The sequence below is a fragment of the Cibotium barometz genome, chromosome 18, assembly GCF_041138505.1.
Source record: "Cibotium barometz isolate CiBa-2024 chromosome 18, ASM4113850v1, whole genome shotgun sequence".
Lineage (NCBI taxonomy): Eukaryota > Viridiplantae > Streptophyta > Polypodiopsida > Cyatheales > Cibotiaceae > Cibotium > Cibotium barometz.
Window position 1 is genome coordinate 57,505,740 of NC_141063.1, and position 18,194 is coordinate 57,523,933.

The 18,194-nt window shown below is 43.3% G+C and overlaps 1 protein-coding gene across 1 annotated transcript in view; it reads left to right on the top strand.

The window, feature by feature from the left end:
- The first annotated feature begins 14,161 nt into the window (after positions 1-14,161).
- The window catches only part of LOC147629518 (protein DEHYDRATION-INDUCED 19-like), a 37,220-nt gene continuing 33,187 nt past the window's right edge, over positions 14,162-18,194 (top strand). Inside the window, exons 1-4 of the mRNA XM_086812775.1 lie at positions 14,162-14,359; positions 14,859-15,001; positions 15,173-15,256; positions 15,419-15,675. Of these exons, the coding sequence (XP_086668901.1) occupies positions 14,287-14,359; positions 14,859-15,001; positions 15,173-15,256; positions 15,419-15,675 (557 nt within the window). The 5' untranslated portion in view covers positions 14,162-14,286. The remainder of the gene's footprint in view (positions 14,360-14,858; positions 15,002-15,172; positions 15,257-15,418; positions 15,676-18,194) is intronic.

Consider the following 18,194-nt stretch of genomic DNA (forward strand, 5'->3'; position numbering starts at 1 on the left):
TGTTGCAAATATTTCCTTAAAGTTGGTTAGTAAATGAAGACATAAATCTTTCCATGGACACATTTGTACGCTAATACCAAACTAGTGTTAACCCATCCATTTACTGCTTTATTTGGCTTCCACTAAGTGGGTTGAGTAGTTGGATTGTCTTACACACCTAGAAAGTCTAAATGCATATACCCAAATAGTCCAAATACCTTTAAGTCCCATGAGTGACACAAACCATGCACTCCTCCTAGCACGCATAATACACATTCCATCCAAGACCACAAACTGCTTGCACCACCAGCCTTTTTGCATGTCTTTGCATTTTAGTCTTCCTTCTGATGTAGCCTTGGTCTCCCTTTCATTGAGTCTTGTTTTATGCTATGTCTAGTCCACATTACACCTCACATAAACCACTTGCACACTTACCTAGATTAAGAAGATATAACCCTTGCACACCAGAAACACCAAGAAGATAATCCTTGCACACAAGGAACATCAAAGACCAAGAAAGCATGGCTGAAGTAGCTACCTTCTAAAAAGCTTCATGAACAATTTTCCAAAACTTCAGTCACAAATTAAATAAGATTCATGCTCCCTAGAACTAGAAACACGGTTTGAGGGGCCATCATCCATGCATAGGTCAAGACCACTCTTAGAAATTACTATAGGGTAGTCTATCCATCGCAATGTCTTTTGCCATCCTAAAACCACCAAAAGTTCCCCCCTATCTTAATAAGGTCAGCCTCAAAGCCTTCCAAATCCAACCACCCTAGGGCTCAAAAATTCCCCCTCACCCTACAATTCATGGAGTCCTACCATGACACTGATAAAACGGGGAGGTAGAGATACTGGATGGGTCACAAACTAGGACCACTCTCATTGAGGATCTAATCAAACTAGGCATTCAACTCCCAGCCATCTCAAACTAATCCCTTAGTGAGAAAGACACCATGGCCGAAGTTTGGCATCTTGTAGAAGCCTATCTTAACTACAATTGAGACAAGTTCGAAGACATTATTATTATAGAATTGGTGCACCTCGCTAGGGTACTCACTTTCCTCACCCACCAGGGAGTGACAAAATCGGGTATCATTCACCATTCTAGCCAAGCTCCTTACAAGCCAACTAGTAAAATGGGCCAAGGCCTTTACTTGTGAACTCCAAGACTTATGCAAGAATCCAATAGGAAAGGTATATTTTGCCCACATACTCACAAAAGTTCTATGTCATGCCATCGGTAAAGAACTCCCACTTCCTATGCCGTCTTAACTAGATTTATCCCACCGACAAAGAACTCCCACTTCCTATGCCCTAAATAACTTTATCCCATCAATAAAGAACTCCAAATTCTTGTGCCTTGATTAGATTTATCCCACCTTATGGAGCTCCATCTCTTTGTTTTGCGACAATCTTAAACCCCATCTTCCCCCAAAGAGATAGAAGTTGGAAACGACTTTAAACCCCGTAAATGCCTCACCCAAGTTGCCAATGGAGGATCATATGATATGCCATGATCTCATTGCTGCCCAAGAGTAACCACAACGAATTGGGGTTGGCATTAGAGGTACGGATTTTTGTCTCCACACCCCATCTTTAGTCTAGCATTTAATGCCGTGGTTGTAGCTCTTGTGGTGTGGGTTTTCTTAACTTTAGAACCCAAATGTAGGGGTTCCCTTCATAGAAGACTTGTGCATCTAACAGCCTGGTTGGAACTTCGGATGGCTGAATTTTCTTCTTTATCTTATTTATGTACAACCATAACATAAAGATAAGAGTTCATATAAGGGAAAGTACTCTACTATTAAAAATACAAGGTTCATAGTAGTGTGAACCTGACTATAACATAACATAAAGATAAGAATACATATAAGGGAAAGTAATCTACTTTTAAAAATACAAGGTTCATAGTAGTGTGAAACTGACTATACCATAAAGATAAGAATGCATATATGGTTCATAGTAGTGTGAACCTAACATAACCTAAAGATAAGAATACATATAAGGGAAAGTACTCTACTATTAAAGATACAAGGCTCATAGTTTTGTGAACCTGACTATATGAATTGGCACTATAATGATGCCATAAATCCAGTAACCAAAGTGGTTATCATATAGCTTGTAAAACCACTAGTGGCATAAGTGGGAGGTGTCATCCATATCTGCACTAGTTGAGCTCGATATCTCAGCAGTTAGACTAATCTTGGCCATGGGGGGGCTCCTCCTAGTAACCTCCTCTTAGCAATCCCAAGATTTGTAGCCTTTATAGTGAATTGAGGAATATCTCAACAAACTTTGGGGACTGAATGACCAATAAATTCATGGTTATCTAGGTGTTTAAAAAAATGAGCTATCAAGCTACCTATGGAGAGTTCTTATGGGCGCATTGCCATTAGGGGAGCTAAGATGGCTCAAAGGAGCATGAACTCAAGGAAACATCCTAACAGGATGGGGCAATTTATTTCGGGGTTGCCCTACTATAAGGAGTATGTGGACCTAGGTGGGTAGATGGATTTAGGAGATCTTTGGACAAAGAGTGTCTTAGAGACAACATTGGATTTTAAGGAAAGAGATCAGCCCTCCTAATGAATGTAACATCATGTTTGGGATTATCAAACATACATGCATATGATTAGTAGTGAGTTAAGAAATATTTCAACAAAATTTTGGGGGATGAATGACCAATAAATTTATGGCTATCCAGATGTTAACAAAATAAGGGCTATCAAGTTAAATATGGAGAGCTCTTATGGGTGCATTGCCATTAGGAACATGAACTCAGGGAAATGTCCTAACACTGAAAGAGTGTGCACAAGCGGAAGCAAATAAACATGAGAGAGAGAAAGATTGCAAGCAAGAACAAGACCTTTATTAGCTTGAGGTTACAGAGTACAAGAGCCACCAAATAGGGCACTACTGGATGATACAATGAATAAAAGAGAGCAACTCTTATATACTTGTGTATGAACCAGGTCAGCTGTAGAAACAGGCCGACAGGACCTCTACGATAGCATATTGAAGATGCATTATTCTAACACCCCCCTACGCATCTTGAAGTGTGCAAAAAAAATGTAAAAAGAAAACTAATGATGAAGGTGCGACCATGGACACCTCAACATGGCTAGTACTGTGAGTACACCTCGAAAAATGCATGTCAGCTTGTTTTCTTCAGAAAACATAATGCCACTGTAAAGAGCAAAAGAAAATTTGCTTTGGCTCCAAACTCTAGGTAGAACTGGGAACACATCACATCTAATAACCTCGAACACATGAACATATGGAACACATCCTGTCCATAGTCTCTGCTACAACCAATAGTTCTGGAACTCATCCGAGCCATGAAGGAAACTTGGTTGATCCTGAAACTCATCCAGACCATCAAGTGAACTTTTGTCTTTATACTTGGAACTCCGACACACGGGTCCCATGCTCTAGATTTAATATAAGAGAGCTTTTGAAAGCCCCCTCTCCCGCCCACAAGCTGTTTCTAGAAGACAGCACACGGGGGATGCCCTTAGGATCAGAGCAGGACACCAATCATGTTCTCTCCAATCTGTAAGACGAGTCTGTGTCAATGTCCTATGACTTGTCTTTGCTCTTCTTTGAAGACTTGCCCTTGTTCTTGGCTTTGCCTTTGTCCTTTGACTGACAATCCTTTAATGGGTGGCCTTTCTTCCTAAACTTGTAACACCGACTCCGAACTTTCTTCTGCACTGTTCTCGCAAGTGCCTGATCAGGTCCAATAGATGATGAAACTTTCAACTTCCCCTGTGAAACTAGGATGGATTCCTCTTCCAAGAGGAGAGTACACAGATCATCAAACTCGAGGAAACGTGTTGTGATCTAAACCCGTAAAGCTCGAGAAACCATGTCATAATCTGTAGGAAGCCTGATGAGGAGGAGAGCAGCCTGATGAGGAGGAGAGTAGCTAACTAAGAAGAGGTCCGCGTAGTACCCATTGCCAATAATTGGTCATGAATTACCTTAACCTTCATCACAAACGACTACATGGAAGTCCCTGCTGTAAACTCTAGAGAAAAGACCTAACCCAATAGGTTGACAGACCGCATTGTAGAGTCCCATGCATATAGATCTGCTGTCAGCTTTCTCCAAACAAAAGCAGCACAATCCAATGTTTGCGCGATGGGGGAGACCTCTGGTGAGATGGCTCGTACAAGTGCAGAGTGAGCTTTTGAGTCTCGATCCTCCCAAGCTGAAAGTTATGTGAGAAAGGCATCCTCCTGGTCCTGAGTCCACTTTCGAGAGCTGGTAGGGCGTTCGGGATTTTGTTCGTTGCCCTGAACAATCTCCCAGAGTCCCTTGTGTGTGAACCAGACCTTCATCTATAGCTTCCAGTGATCATAGTTTGAACCACTGGTCCTCCTTGTTCGTGCAGGGGGGACCCATATCTGCCTCAAAGAAGCTATGTCTCAAACAACCTCTGTAGCTAAGCAATCCACAGCTCTCTCAATCCACAGCTCTCTCAAGCACCTTTCCACATGATGGGACTAGTAGCCCCCTCTGAAGATGCAGGCTGGACAACAGCAAAAGAAACCCAAAACACACCACCGGGAACCTCCTACCGGAAGGGGGAGGGGATCTTGGAGGGAGAAGAGCTGATGTGCCACTTGTTTGGCAAAAATATCCTTCAAGAACTTCTAAAAATTTGATACCCTTACTGAATTTGCAGCTAGAACTCCTCCACTTGCCTCTGTAGAAGAAAACATAGCCTGGGGGCTGGCCGACAGCAGTAGGAGGGCTTGTAGATCAAAAAACGCAGCTAAGGAAGAAAACGCAGCCACTGTTGAAGTATCTACAGCATGGAGAATCTAGGGAAGCAAAAAATGCAAGGCATAGTTGAAGAAGGAGAGAAGCAGGGAGCAGATTTGTGCAACATCCTGAGCCTAAGCATATGATACCATGAAAGAGTGTGCACAAGCGAAAGCAAATAAACATGAGAGAGAGAAAGATTGCAAGCAAGAACAAGACCTTTATTAGCTTGAGGTTACAGAGTACAAGAGCCAGCAAATAGGGCACTATTGGATGATACAATGAATAAAAGAGAGCAACTCTTATATACTTGTGTATGAACCAGGTCGGCTGTAGAAACAGGCCGACAGGACCTCCACAACAGCATATTGAAGATGCATTATTTTAACACTAACAAGGTGGAGGATGCATGAAATTTATTTTGGGGTTGCCTTGTTATAAGGAGTATGTGGACCCATGTGGGTAGGTGGATTTAGGAGATCTTGGAGCAAAGAGTGTCTTAGGGTTGCCGAAGAGCTATGCAAAACTGAAGTGGAGTGCCACTTAATGCTTGGTTTGTGGTGGTTTACTTGCAGCATCGAGTTGTTCAAGGATTGCAACATTTTGATTGGGGATTACGGAGGTTCAAATAAAGGCTGCTTATATTAAGAATTAAAGAAAGAGGTTACAACATATAAAGAGCTCTGATGAAAACAATATCCTTGGACATAATAGTCTATGTTGTCACAACAGCAGATTCTGAATGGTATGCCATAGTTGGTCCACCTACTTGTCTTTGACTTTTCTGAGAAGTTTCTCTAACTGAGTGTCCAGCTCTTTCAGCTTTCTCTTAATGTACCTTTCACCTACATGCACCAACGTCTCTTTCAGCCAGATGTTGTTATTAGGCTTACTGCTAAACATGGACTGTAGTCTATGTAACCAGATACACCACAACACTTAAGTTCTCAAGACAGCTCAACATTCCATGGTGCATCCAATGCTTTCTCCTAGTACCAATTTTTTCCGTCCTAGAGAGTACCCATTCCAGCTTTGAATGCATTTGGTCAGGGCATTAAAGCATTTGTTTGCAAAGGGGCAATGGATGAAGATGTGAATATCATCCTCTAGCTCCTTGCATCTGGGGGCATTTCCCATCTCCCACTTTAAACCTCAGAGCTTTTTGTTGTGTCCCTGGAGAGCTCTGTACATGATCAGCCAAGCAGGTAGGCTTTCTTGGGTTCCACATAATTGTTCCTTCCAAAGTTTACCAAAAAGAAGATACCACTAAGATCTGTCCAGAGATAACCCCCACCTTATGTTTAATTTGTATTGAATAGGAGGGGGGATAGTTGGGGGGGGGATGGGGAGGAGGTCTTGGGTCTTCCACTAAAATGCTTTGGGGTGAGGTAGATCTCGGATTGTTAACATCCAAGTATCAGTTCTGTTCCATACACTGATTCTCTCCCCAATGAGATCAAGTTCAACATTAGATACATTGTAGATTCTGATCAGCTTAGCTCTGGACATCTAGTCCTTGTTGTCCCAATCCCAGATGTCCCACCAACTACATATCCCAATCTTCTGCAACCTTAGAGCACACTCAGCCTGAACACCCTCAATTGGAGGTAGGGGACTGCATGGGCACCAGAGGGAGTCCCTACCATGTATTCCCCTTGTGTTACTGGGTTTTTCAAATAGGACTAGGTCAGCCTTAACTACATTCCAAGCAGACCAGAGTGAAGACACAAGTTGGTTGCCTGCAGGTTTAATCTAAAATATGTTGGCCATGATGGTAATGTTGAAAAATACAAGTGAATAGGGTGTGTGTGGGAACAAGCTCTTGGATGGAGGCTGTAAAAGAGGAGATGTAATTGTGAAAGAACCTGTGAAAAGGTGAGAAGAATCTACTGGGAGAGAATAATGGGTAGCATGAGGGAATTTAGGAGTGTGGAGATATTCTGGGAGATATTCAGGGAAAAGAGAAGAGGTGGAGAGAATCAGGCAAAAGGTGGAGATATTCTGGGAGTGAATCATGGAGAAATCAATGGGATTTGATGCTTGATGTAAACTCTATAAATTGAGGCATAGCCCTAATGAGAATTTGCTGGTTTTTGAGTATCCATGCCTACATTAATCTATGTGCTAATTATTCACTAATTATGTCTTAATCACTTACTAATCACTTTGTTAATCATGTTGATTCTAGTGTATGATCCACCATAGCTCATCATTATGCTCAAATTTCAACATGGTATCAGAGCCATGCCTAGAATCAACTAGATTTATGAGCCCATTAGTGAATTAATTAGGATTAGTATGTAATTAGCAAAAAAAAATCAATTTTTAGTGAGTTCTTCATCTTCCCCTTCACCCCCAGCGAGTGGAGGGTCTCTAGCACTTAGCACACATCAAATTAGGTCACAAGATTCTAGCTTAAGCTAGCCAACACCCCTGGCTACCAGCTCATCGAAACGGCGCAGCAAACCGCCGAAGGAATCAGGAGAAATCGTCATTTTCGCCGGCGCCTTTTTTCTCTGCAGATTTTGCCATTGCTACTTCATCAAGTCAAATTGCTTCAATTCCTCCTAGCCCAAGGGGTAATCAAGCATGCTCTACAAGCTGGTGAAGACAGAAATCAATTTCATCAAGTCTACAGTGAGATCCAAGCTCTTCATCAAATCTGCAGGTGACTTTGGTAAAACAGAGATTAAGCTTTCATTATTTGGTCAAATCTTGTGTTTCTTGGCTTAATCCTCTACTAGACTCATTGCTATTGATGCCTTTGAAAGCATTTGAGCTCATTTGAAGTGGAAGGCATCAGATCTGGGCTCCCCGCATACTCTGTTTTCTGCACACAAACCAGAGCATTAATTTGCTAATCAGTGATTAATCAGTGCTAATCACTATACTTTGGTGCAATTGAGGGTTCAAATTAACCATTAGGTATCTGATACAGATCCCTATAACTTCAGATTGCAAATCGGAGTTGGTTTGATACTCCAACCATCCCGTACAAATTGGTTACCCTTGATTTAATGTAATTTCTGGTAAAATTGTGCTGATAAATTTGTGAAAATCATCATTTTGCATTCAACCCTTGGTTAATGCCTATAAATCTCACTCAAATTCAAGATTATTCACAGTCAGAGTTGCATTTGGAATGTGCATGAGAATGAATGCTATACGCATTATGTATTGGGCACATTTTATCAGTGTAAAAATGGGAACAGACACTGCCCTTGTCCAGATTAAGGCAAGAGGTAAGACCTCCCGCATAAATTTGGGTTTGCATTGCATAATGACAAAAGATAAACATCAAAAGCCCAAAGGAACTGTCAGCAAAACATTGAAACATGTTGCTCACATGGAGCAAAATGACCTGACGGACAAGCTCATGGCCCCAGCCATGGAAGAAGAAGAATATCTCTTTCCAAGAAGAGGATCCACACCGAGAAGAAGATATGAAGGAAGACATGGACACGAGAAGAGAAGCTGCCACCAGAAGAGAAGCTGCCCCGAGAAGACTGAAAGAAGAGACGGACGCATGGAGAGAAGCTGCCACGACAAGAAGACTGAAGAGAAGAGAAGATGTGAGGCTCCAAAGAGTGAGGAGCCATGTGAAAATCTCTGAGAGAGAGAGAGAGAGAGAGAGAGAGAGAGAGAGAGAGAGAGAGAGAGAGAGAGAGAGAGAGAGAGACCCCACAACCCAATGTAACCTGCCCCAACAAAGTAAAACCACCTCTGAGCCACCGATGATGTAGGCCACGTGGTAGATGTATGTGTGAGCACTTTAGTCAAGGTCGCGGGCAACTATAGTAAGCCTTGGACACATAGAGAGAGAGAGTGTCAAGGACTATGGGTTTAGGGATCTGAGGCACTGGTCGCAGGCTATCAAGTAAGAGAGAAACTTGATATAGGGTCCAGGTGTGCTAAGATAACTTGAGGGGAGGAGTAGACACTGGTCGCGGACTGCCAAGTAAAGGGTGGCAAACTTGGTATAGGGTCTAGGTGTGCTAGGATTATTCACTTGAGGGGAGGTGTTGAAAAATACAAGTGAATAGGGTGTGTGTGGGAACAAGCTCTTGGATGGAGGCTGTAAAAGAGGAGATGTAATTGTGAAAGAACCTGTGAAAAGGTGAGAAGAATCTACTGGGAGAGAATAATGGGTAGCATGAGGGAATTTAGGAGTGTGGAGATATTCTGGGAGATATTCAGGGAAAAGAGAAGAGGTGGAGAGAATCAGGCAAAAGGTGGAGATATTCTGGGAGTGAATCATGGAGAAATCAATGGGATTTGATCCTTGATGTAAACTCTATAAATTGAGGCATAGCCCTAATGAGAATTTGCTGGTTTTTGAGTATCCATGCCTACATTAATCTATGTGCTAATTATTCACTAATTATGTCTTAATCACTTGCTAATCACTTTGTTAATCATGTTGATTCTAGTGTATGATCCACCATAGCTCATCATTATGCTCAAATTTCAACAGGTAAGAGGGAGGAGGTTCTTCCATTTGGGGAAGAGTTTGAGTTGGAATTGGTCAGAATTCATGTTGCTTAGCCAAGCCCAATCCTCCGAGGGGTATAGTAAGCTTCTTAGTATCCATTTGGCAACCAATCTATCAGCAAGATTAGTAACATTTTTAAGGCCAAGACCACCTTTGCTAGTTTCCAGACAACACCAATCCCACCTCACTTTAGGAATTTTTTAAATCTAGGGGTCCCCTCCCCACAAGAAGTTCCTGCATAGCCTTATGAACTTCAATAGGTGTTAGATACCCGTAACGCCGCATGGGCGTTACCACGAGAGGGGACGGCCTCTGGCTCACCACCCAGCCATAGAGGAAGAATGAGGATTGCCCCTCATCCCCCAGGCTATATAGTGTGTGGCCTGCCGTCCACACTAGCCTGGCCGCCCATGACTCCGCATGGGCGTCCTCTCCCACTGAACCCCAGACATGGCCATCCGGTCTGCCGTCGGTCACAGGCATTACAGCCTATGTGACAATAGGTCAGAATCAAGGGGTCTCCAGCAGCTTAGGAAATATATGACAGAAGGAATGTAAAGTGATTGATTACCATCTTTCTGCCCCCCAGGTTGAGTTGTCTTTTTTGCCATCTCTTGAGTTTGCCTTCAATTCTGTTTAGAACCCATTGCCATCTTTTCTTGAGACAGACTCTGAACCCCATATGTATGCCCAGAAGTTTGAAGATGACCCCATCCTCCAAGGTGTTGCACCCAGCTTGAAGACTATATACCTATTGCTACACTAGTAGAGATAGGCTCACTCTCTAGGGGGGATGTAGGTGAACAATTTGATGCATCACTTTATCACTAAGCTATTGGGGCTATTAGCTCATAAAGAATGGAGAGCTAGACTCACACACATACACAATGCTTAAAGATAAGAACACAAGGTTGTAGAGTGTGAGAGAGATTGGGAAGCTCAAAGGAGAGAGATGGAGCTCTCTACAAGTACAAAGAGAAAGTACAAATAAGCAAGAAACCCTAAACTATGAATGAGGTTGCTTATATACTAGCTAACCCTAAGGTTCCCGTTCATACCTGGATAGCCATGGGAAAAGACCCAGTGGGATAAAAGTACCCATGACAGGAGGCTTGTCTCAATTGCAAATTCCATGCCCTCCCACAGAGTGATGATAGCATCCAAGATGTACCTTCCTTTGATAAAGCCCTTCTATTCCTCTCTGATCCAATTTTTGAGCTAGTTGGACAGCCTCAGAGTTAGGGCTTTAACAAAAAAAATTATAGGCATAGTTTAGCATGGTGATGGGCCTCTAGTTAGTGAGGTCCTCCTTCTCACCTTTCTTATGAATCAGCTTGATCCAGCCCTCATTAATTGAGACGGGAAGAGCTCCATAGAACACAACCTCTTGCGAGCCTGCTAGTAAGGGAGACAACAAGATTTCCTTAAAGGTTTTAAAGAATTCAGAGGGTAACCCATCAACACCAAGGCTTTTCCTCACTTTTAAGCAATCTATGGCCTTGTCCAATTCCTCCCTTGAGATATTACTTTCCAAGGATTTGGAGATAGCATTTGGGATAGTTGGTTTTTTGGCTTCAGCTATGATGGCAATACAATCAAGCTGATCCTTAGAGATTTCTCTTCCTTTGCTAAAAATGTTGTTAAAGTGGTTGAAGACTCTAGACCTATTCCCTTTTTCAGAGTAGTTGAGGGGGTTATTAGGGTCAGGGGGGGGGGAGGGAAGCTTGTCTTTAGCTTGTTTCACTTTTAGCATTTTTTACATTTGAGGTGTAGGTAGGTCAGCTTCCCCAACCCACCAATCTTTGAAGAAAAGGTTGGTGTGCTGGAGAGAGATCTCCTCTTCTCTCCTGAATTCAGGCCTGGTGCTAAGCATTTCATTTTGAGCTGAGGGGTCATCCTTGTTAGCGGCCTCTTCCAACTTCTTCAGTTTGAGGGATAACAGATCTCTTCCGTTTTTTTTAAAATTTTGGTTACCTCCTTCCTAATGCATATCAACATGGCCTGGGTAGATTTGATGGCCAGACTCCAAGCCCTGGCAGGAGTGATACCACAGTTGAAAAAGTCTATCCAGATTCTTTTCACCTCCTCTTGCACAACTGACAACTTGAATAGAGCAAGATCTGTGTGGAACCATTGGTTGTACACTTTTTTGTCATGATTGTCCAATAGAAGGATAATAGGATAATGATTTGAAAGGCAAGTGGATACATCAATTCTGCATTCACCCCTCTGACAAAGGAGTGACTTGCTCACATAACCTCTGTCCAACCTGACCTTCCGTGTTAATTCACCCTGAGCATAGTTTTGCCAAGTGTGGTCTCCAGTTTTCCCTAGATCACTCATCCCAAAATGGTCTATAGTGCACTGCCATTCCTGGAGCTCAGCTCCTTCGAGGATTTGACCCAACCATCTATATCTATCCTCTCTAGATTCCACCATGTTAGTCACCCATTAATATGTTTGGTTCATGGACAATTTTCAAAGATCTCCAAGTTCTAATTCTATTAGCTTGAGATCCTCCAGCATAAACCCCAATGTAAGAGAAGATATCCAGCTCAAATGTAGCCCACTGGTCGTGCATGTCAATTCTAACATCCTTCAACTCATTATGCAAATCTGTATGCATTCCCACAGCCACACCTCCAAACCCCTGAGAGTGGGCTATGTATATCCACATGTGGTCTTTGGAGATGCTATGGAGCCTTTTCCCTAGCTGATCTCCAGCAACTTTAACTTCAGACAGTGCAATGAAGTCAAACCTACCCTGTTGCCTTAGCCATTGTTTCACTAATTGAGATTTTGAGGGGTCAGTCAATCCCTTGACATTTAGAGAGGTGCATTTCATTTCCCTTTTTTCAGGGTGTTGATCTTTTTGGGTGTAGCCTTGGAAGCAGATTGTGGGGTGGTTGACCCAACTAGAGCATGGTTCCTTTTCAATTCTTTCATTATTTTCATTTTGTTAGGGTTGCCATTTTCTGAATCAGAGGGGGAGTGTCCAGCTTTGAAAGGCTCCTCACCCAAGTGCCCAGGCCCATTAGGCAAGGTTGGGGGAATCGGATCATGATCCATTTGATTGGTTTTAGCTAGAATGCTGGATCTGTCTAGGGGGGTAGTTAGGATGTACTCTTGGGAGTCTACAGAGTCCTCAAGGTTTGAAATGATATCTAGTAGAGCATACGAGTTAGCAAAAGCCTTATGGTGACCAGGTTTATGCTGTCTGAAGGTCTTCCTTTTATTAGGAATAGAAAATTTATCTCCTTTGTCTTTTGAGGTAGAGGGGCCTTGGGAGGGGGGGGTGCCTGGGGTTTGCCCCAATGGGCTGATTATTACTGTTTGGGGATTGCTGGACTGGGGAACATGCAGTTGTGAGGTTAGGGTACTTGGCTGGGCATTCTTTGATTACATGCCCTTGGTTCCCATAGTGGAAGTAGATATTGGGAAGGTGCTTGTAGTGGATTTCCTGCTGGATATTGTACTCACCACAATTGATATCAATTTCATTTAGTAGGGGTTTGTCCAGATCCACTTCTACAAGAACTTGAGGGTGCCAAACAGGGTTGTAATCATTTTGTGGTCTCACACCTAGGACTTTACCTAAAGGTGAGACAATTTTTAAAAAGGGGAGATTAGGGAGTTCAACCCAAACTGGATAGGCTGAGGGCTTGGCCCCTTGGGGGTTGAAGTCTTTGGTCTAATTGAAGAAGCAAAAGGGGATATTTTTGTACATCCATTGTCATGAACCCAGGACCTTGAGTGCCATGCCCGGGTCTTTGAAGAGGAAGATGTAGTAACCATTGGGGAGAGCTTGAATGATTTCAACCTCAATGCCTATAGCTATCCAGTTGTCCCTGACCCAATTTCTCAGGAAGTCTACAGGGGGCCTTGGGCCAAAGAGTAAGCCCACTGAGCATCTGGTTGTGTAGTCCCTTTCCAAAGAAAAAACCAGATTTGGTGGTAAGCATACCAGTGGTTTAGAGGAACCGGGATTACCTGCATGAGTGGTTTCCTTTGATGAAGACTTCTTGGGGGTAGGTGCACTTTCCTCCACTTCCTCCGCTTCCTCCACTTCCTCCACTTCATTCTGCAGCAACAGTAGGTTCAGCTCCTCCACCCTTGCGACTCCTCCAGTTGTTTCTTTGGGCATGAAATCTTCCATGACTTGGTCAAACTCCATCATCAATTCTATATTCGACTCTGTGGCAAGAGGCCACTATGGAAATTGCTGGTAAGAGGGTGATTGCATAGTCTTCAAGGGAGACGAAATCTGCGCAATAGTCTGGCCATAGGAGGTGCTCTGTGTTCTGTGGAGAGTGGGGGTTCCCCTCCACTCGGTGCCCATGCACCCGAGGGGGCGCTTGCGGATGAAGAGAATACTAGGGCACAACAGTTTCAAAGGGGGTGGGAGGTGGCTCTGTTCGCCGCGGACGCCAATGGCCAATTAAATCCTTGATTTGCGGGGACTATAGAGGTTGCATGCACATTCTTCGACTGCATTGCAACATCCAAGTCATTCATGACAACACAACGTTGCCACTCAAGCCCATCGTATTCCTTGAATGGCAACTACAAGTTTTGGGTTCTATGACTTGTTTGTTAGTTACAATCCTCTTAGTCAACCCATTGTTAGGTTGGCTTCTTATTAGGGCCTATTCACACACATAGGTAGGTTGGCACCCCAACCAACCAACCACCAGGTTTGCAAGTGGGCACCTCTAGGCATTATTTGGAAACCGGAGTCTCTGACAACTATGCATTTGTTTTGTTCTCTTCTGCAAACTCCAACGGCTCAAAAAACGTGTGGCGTGAACCAAAAACATCTCTTTAGATATGGCAACCTGCCTGTGTGTGAACACGCCCTTATGTGAAACCTACCCGGACACCCCGGTGACTCCCAAGTTCCGTCCATTCTCTTACTACATTCCATCACATAAATGTACTTCAGATTTTGAGATTCGCGAGTCTTGAAGTCTGCAGCAAATTAGGGTTTTCCTTTAAAAACAGTGAACCGGTCCCCTTTCCTCAGAGAGATCCGCTTCGCCATGGATAGTGAAGTATGGGCCTCTTTGCTGTCTGCCACTAAGCGACGTCTTGCTCTACAGCCTTCTCGTTCAGGTGGGTGCTTTAGTGCCCCTCCTCCCCTCTTGTCCGATCGACATTGTTTCAAGATTGAAAGTGGGAGATTTTCCACCGTAGGGTTCCGGGATCGATGTTAGGGTTTCAGGATTGAAATGCGGGCAAGTTGGGTTTCCCTGATGTAATTAGGGTTCTTTTTCCTGATCGAATTTGGGATTTGGGGATGAAATGCTAGATGTGGTGTAGTTAAGGGCTCCAGATGGGTTTTTTCTGATGATAGTCAGGATGCTAGGAATGTAAATAGCGTATTTTTCCTAACGAGACTTCCTGAGGATCCAGGGGGGTTTTCCTGATCGAAGTTTATCGAAATCAGGCTTTTCTCTTATCGAAATCAGGAATCCCCCTGATCAAAATTAGGGTTTCCAGTGAAGCCTCGCACCTGATTTCCATTAGTGCAATTTCTTTGATTTCTATTAGTGCAATTTCTTTGATTTCTGTATCGAAGTTAATATGCATGTGTTTTTTTCCTTGTGTTCAGATCGGTCCCTCAGCCATGACGACCTCGAGGCCCACGATGACGCGCGAATTGAATTTTCTTGCCCTTTTTGCTTTGTGGACTTCGACATCGGCTCTCTTTGTTCTCATATCGAGGAGGAACACTGCTTCGAGTCAAAAGCCGCAGTAACTTCAATACTCTTTTCATTCAGCTATTCAGTGATACATTCTTTAAGTCTCGCGGGTTCTAAAGCTAAAATTCTTTAAGTCTCGCGGGTTCTAAAGCTAAAATTCTTCTCCTAGTCGTATGATTTGCCGCATTGACTTGATTGAGCACCTGTGATGTTGTTTATGCAGGTATGTCCTGTGTGCACTGCAAAAGTGAAGAATGATGTGGTTGGGCATATCACGTTTCATCACGGGCATTTATTCAAGATATCCGTTCCAATGTGTCACTAATGTATGTGTGTGTGTGTGGTTGCTAGGATAGGAATGTTGATTCATCCAAGAGCAAAATACCCTTTATCACAATAGCTAGGAAAGCCTTTTTTACACATGGAGATACTGGATTCTTTGACCCTTTTGAACCTGAAACACATGCAGCGCAGGAGGTTTCGCAAGGCGATTACCTCGGTTGGTTCAACCCTTTCTTCGTTAGGTAAAGAACGGCGAATGGCTTCTTTGCAAACCCATTCAGGTGGTAACAGTCATTGGTCTGCGGCAAATGCTTCTCATGCTGGGACAGATCCTCTTCTAGCCAGTCTTCTGTATGGTCTCTCCCCACCTGAGACCCGGGAGCTTTCCAAGCCAACTGGAGCTAGTCCTAGTACAGGGGATTGCCTGAACCAGCATACTATAAGGTAACACGCGAAGCCCTATCATCGTGCTATGGTGTGCCCTAATTTCGACAACCTGCTTACCTTGTCACCTTTTAATGACAACGAACTGGATTAAGAAGTAGGTTAGATAAAGAATATTCCTTTGTATCTACTTCTTTTTGTTTTGAGTATGCAGTAGGTTAGCGTTTCTTAATCAGTGTTAGTTAGCTGAATCACACTTCCACAGTCACGTCACATTGGTACAAGAGCATCAGGCTCACTTTGAGGCAGACAGGAGCTTAGCAAGACCAATGTAACTCCTACCACATTGGTTACAGAGTGTGAGGCCGCTTTCTTCTAGTTACTTGTGTTAGGCGATGTATAGGCGTTTTTGCATTAGATTTTTGTAGAGAGTCTACAGTAACCAGTTATATGGGATTTGATGCAGAGCAAAAGTGCTTATTTGATTATGGACTAGATCGATTGCCTACAAGCCGACCAACAATGTGATGCCTATTTAAGGGCATGCTGAGGTCATTCAAAAGCAACTTGTGAGTAGAGTATGCGGTGCGAGTTCCTAGTTCCTCAGGCAGACAGGGCATTCATGATTATCCTTGTAGCTTTGAGGGACCACACTTACTGTGATCATACTTAGCATGATCACACTTACCATCACTGCTATTATGCATGGCTAGCTATTGGCTTAATTTGGCTATCCAGTGCTTTGCTGCGAAGAGCATGAGTAGGGGACAGTCGTTAATGTTAAGTTACGGCGAGAAATTTATGGATACGTCAAAGAGAAGACTAGCATTGTGACTTGGATTTGATGTGCACAAGAATGTTTGTGTGGCTGCCTTGCTACGAGAATTATCGGAAAATGGGTCATAAGGAATCGAATTGTGCATGGCTAAAAGCTAAGTTTTTTTCCTTACTAATATTTGCTTTTTACCTATAATATTGAGTTTTTGCAAGCCTAATCCTTGTGTAGAAGTGCAAGGAGAAGAGTGGAATGTTTTCCTTGGAATTGTTTGAGGGAAAATATGGGACTATCTTAGTTTTATGGACTATTTGCGGAGCACTCTTTCAAGTTTATCTATAGCATTGTGGATTTACGTCTTATATGGTCGTGGAATTCTTATGGATTTCATAGTTTTCTTGGACGAGATTTATTCACAAATTATGGATAATCTGTTTGTTGTTGGGCTTATTCATATATAGCGGTTTGGCTATCATGGAGCATAAACATTTTACGTTGTTCTATTCTCAAGGACAACACTCTTGTGAAGCACCATTGCCTTGGTTTGTGGGAGGGGCCCTACCCAGTTGGTAGAGACCCAAGGTACTCCTGCAATGCCTTGTGTCCTAGTGAAGGCCCTTTTTCAGAAGGTTGCGTATTGGGGAGTGCAGCCACTGGAATGCAAAGAAGGCAGCATCTAGTTCTTCTTCAGATGACGACACCAAGACTTTAGAAGTGGTATTGGGGAGTGCAGCCACTGGAATGCAAAGAAGGCAGCATCTAGTTCTTCTTCAGATGACGACACCAAGACTTTAGAAGTGGTATTGGGGAGTGCAGCCACTGGAATGCAAAGAAGGCAGCATCTAGTTCTTCTTCAGATGACGACACCAAGACTTTAGAAGTGGCTGCTATTGCAGTAGTAGCTACTGTGTTGGACTTCGGCCGATGCAGTGGCATTTATCGATGCTGACTGGTCCTTCTAGTCTTGAGCTAGCGTTTTACATCTCTTTGGATCAAAAGGGAGATGTGGAAGGAAGAGGGAGATTGATTCTCCCATGTTACGTGGATAGATATATTGTGCTTCCCTGCCCCACCAAACCCTTACCTCATTGCGCAATGCGTCAATCCTTCGCAGTCATACTTTATGGGGTGGTTGTTTGGGGAGTGACGTGATTTTCATTTTTTTTTTTTCGATTGGCCTTAGACCCAAGATTCTCCCGTAGTTACCAAATTTTCATTGCTGTAAGTGCCTGTCCGTGGGTGCTTAATTATCCGCCAGTAGGCAATGTTGTCGAGGAAGCCCCAAGGGGAGTTTTGAACCCAAGACCTCTTGGTCCTAGGCAAACACCTTCACCACTTGAGCTTTCACCTCATTGGCACTTTATTTCCGTCTTTGGAGTGGAGTAGATTGCGTTTTCCGTCATGACTCCTCCTGGATACCTCTGTTGGATTATATATCATTTCCAAAGGGTCTACTGCATCATTTTCATGCTTGTATTGGCCATTTATGAGGCCCCACATGTGCATATTTATTTAGGTATTTTCTTTTTGCTACAGCTGTTGGCCGACCAGCTATCATGGGGAGTATATAAAGGCTGACCCCCTTTCCCCCATTTCATCTCATTCTTTTGCATCCTATTGAGGTCATTAGCAGCTGCTTCTGCTTCTGCTTCTTATCATCGTACAACACCTATGGGCTTCCCTCGTGCTCAGTTTTCAGCAATAAACATCAGTTTCCAGCATTTACAGGTCTTGTATCTGGGCCTACATCTGTGTTTTCTATTTGCTTCACTTTCTTTCATGGTATCAAAGAAAAATGCTGACC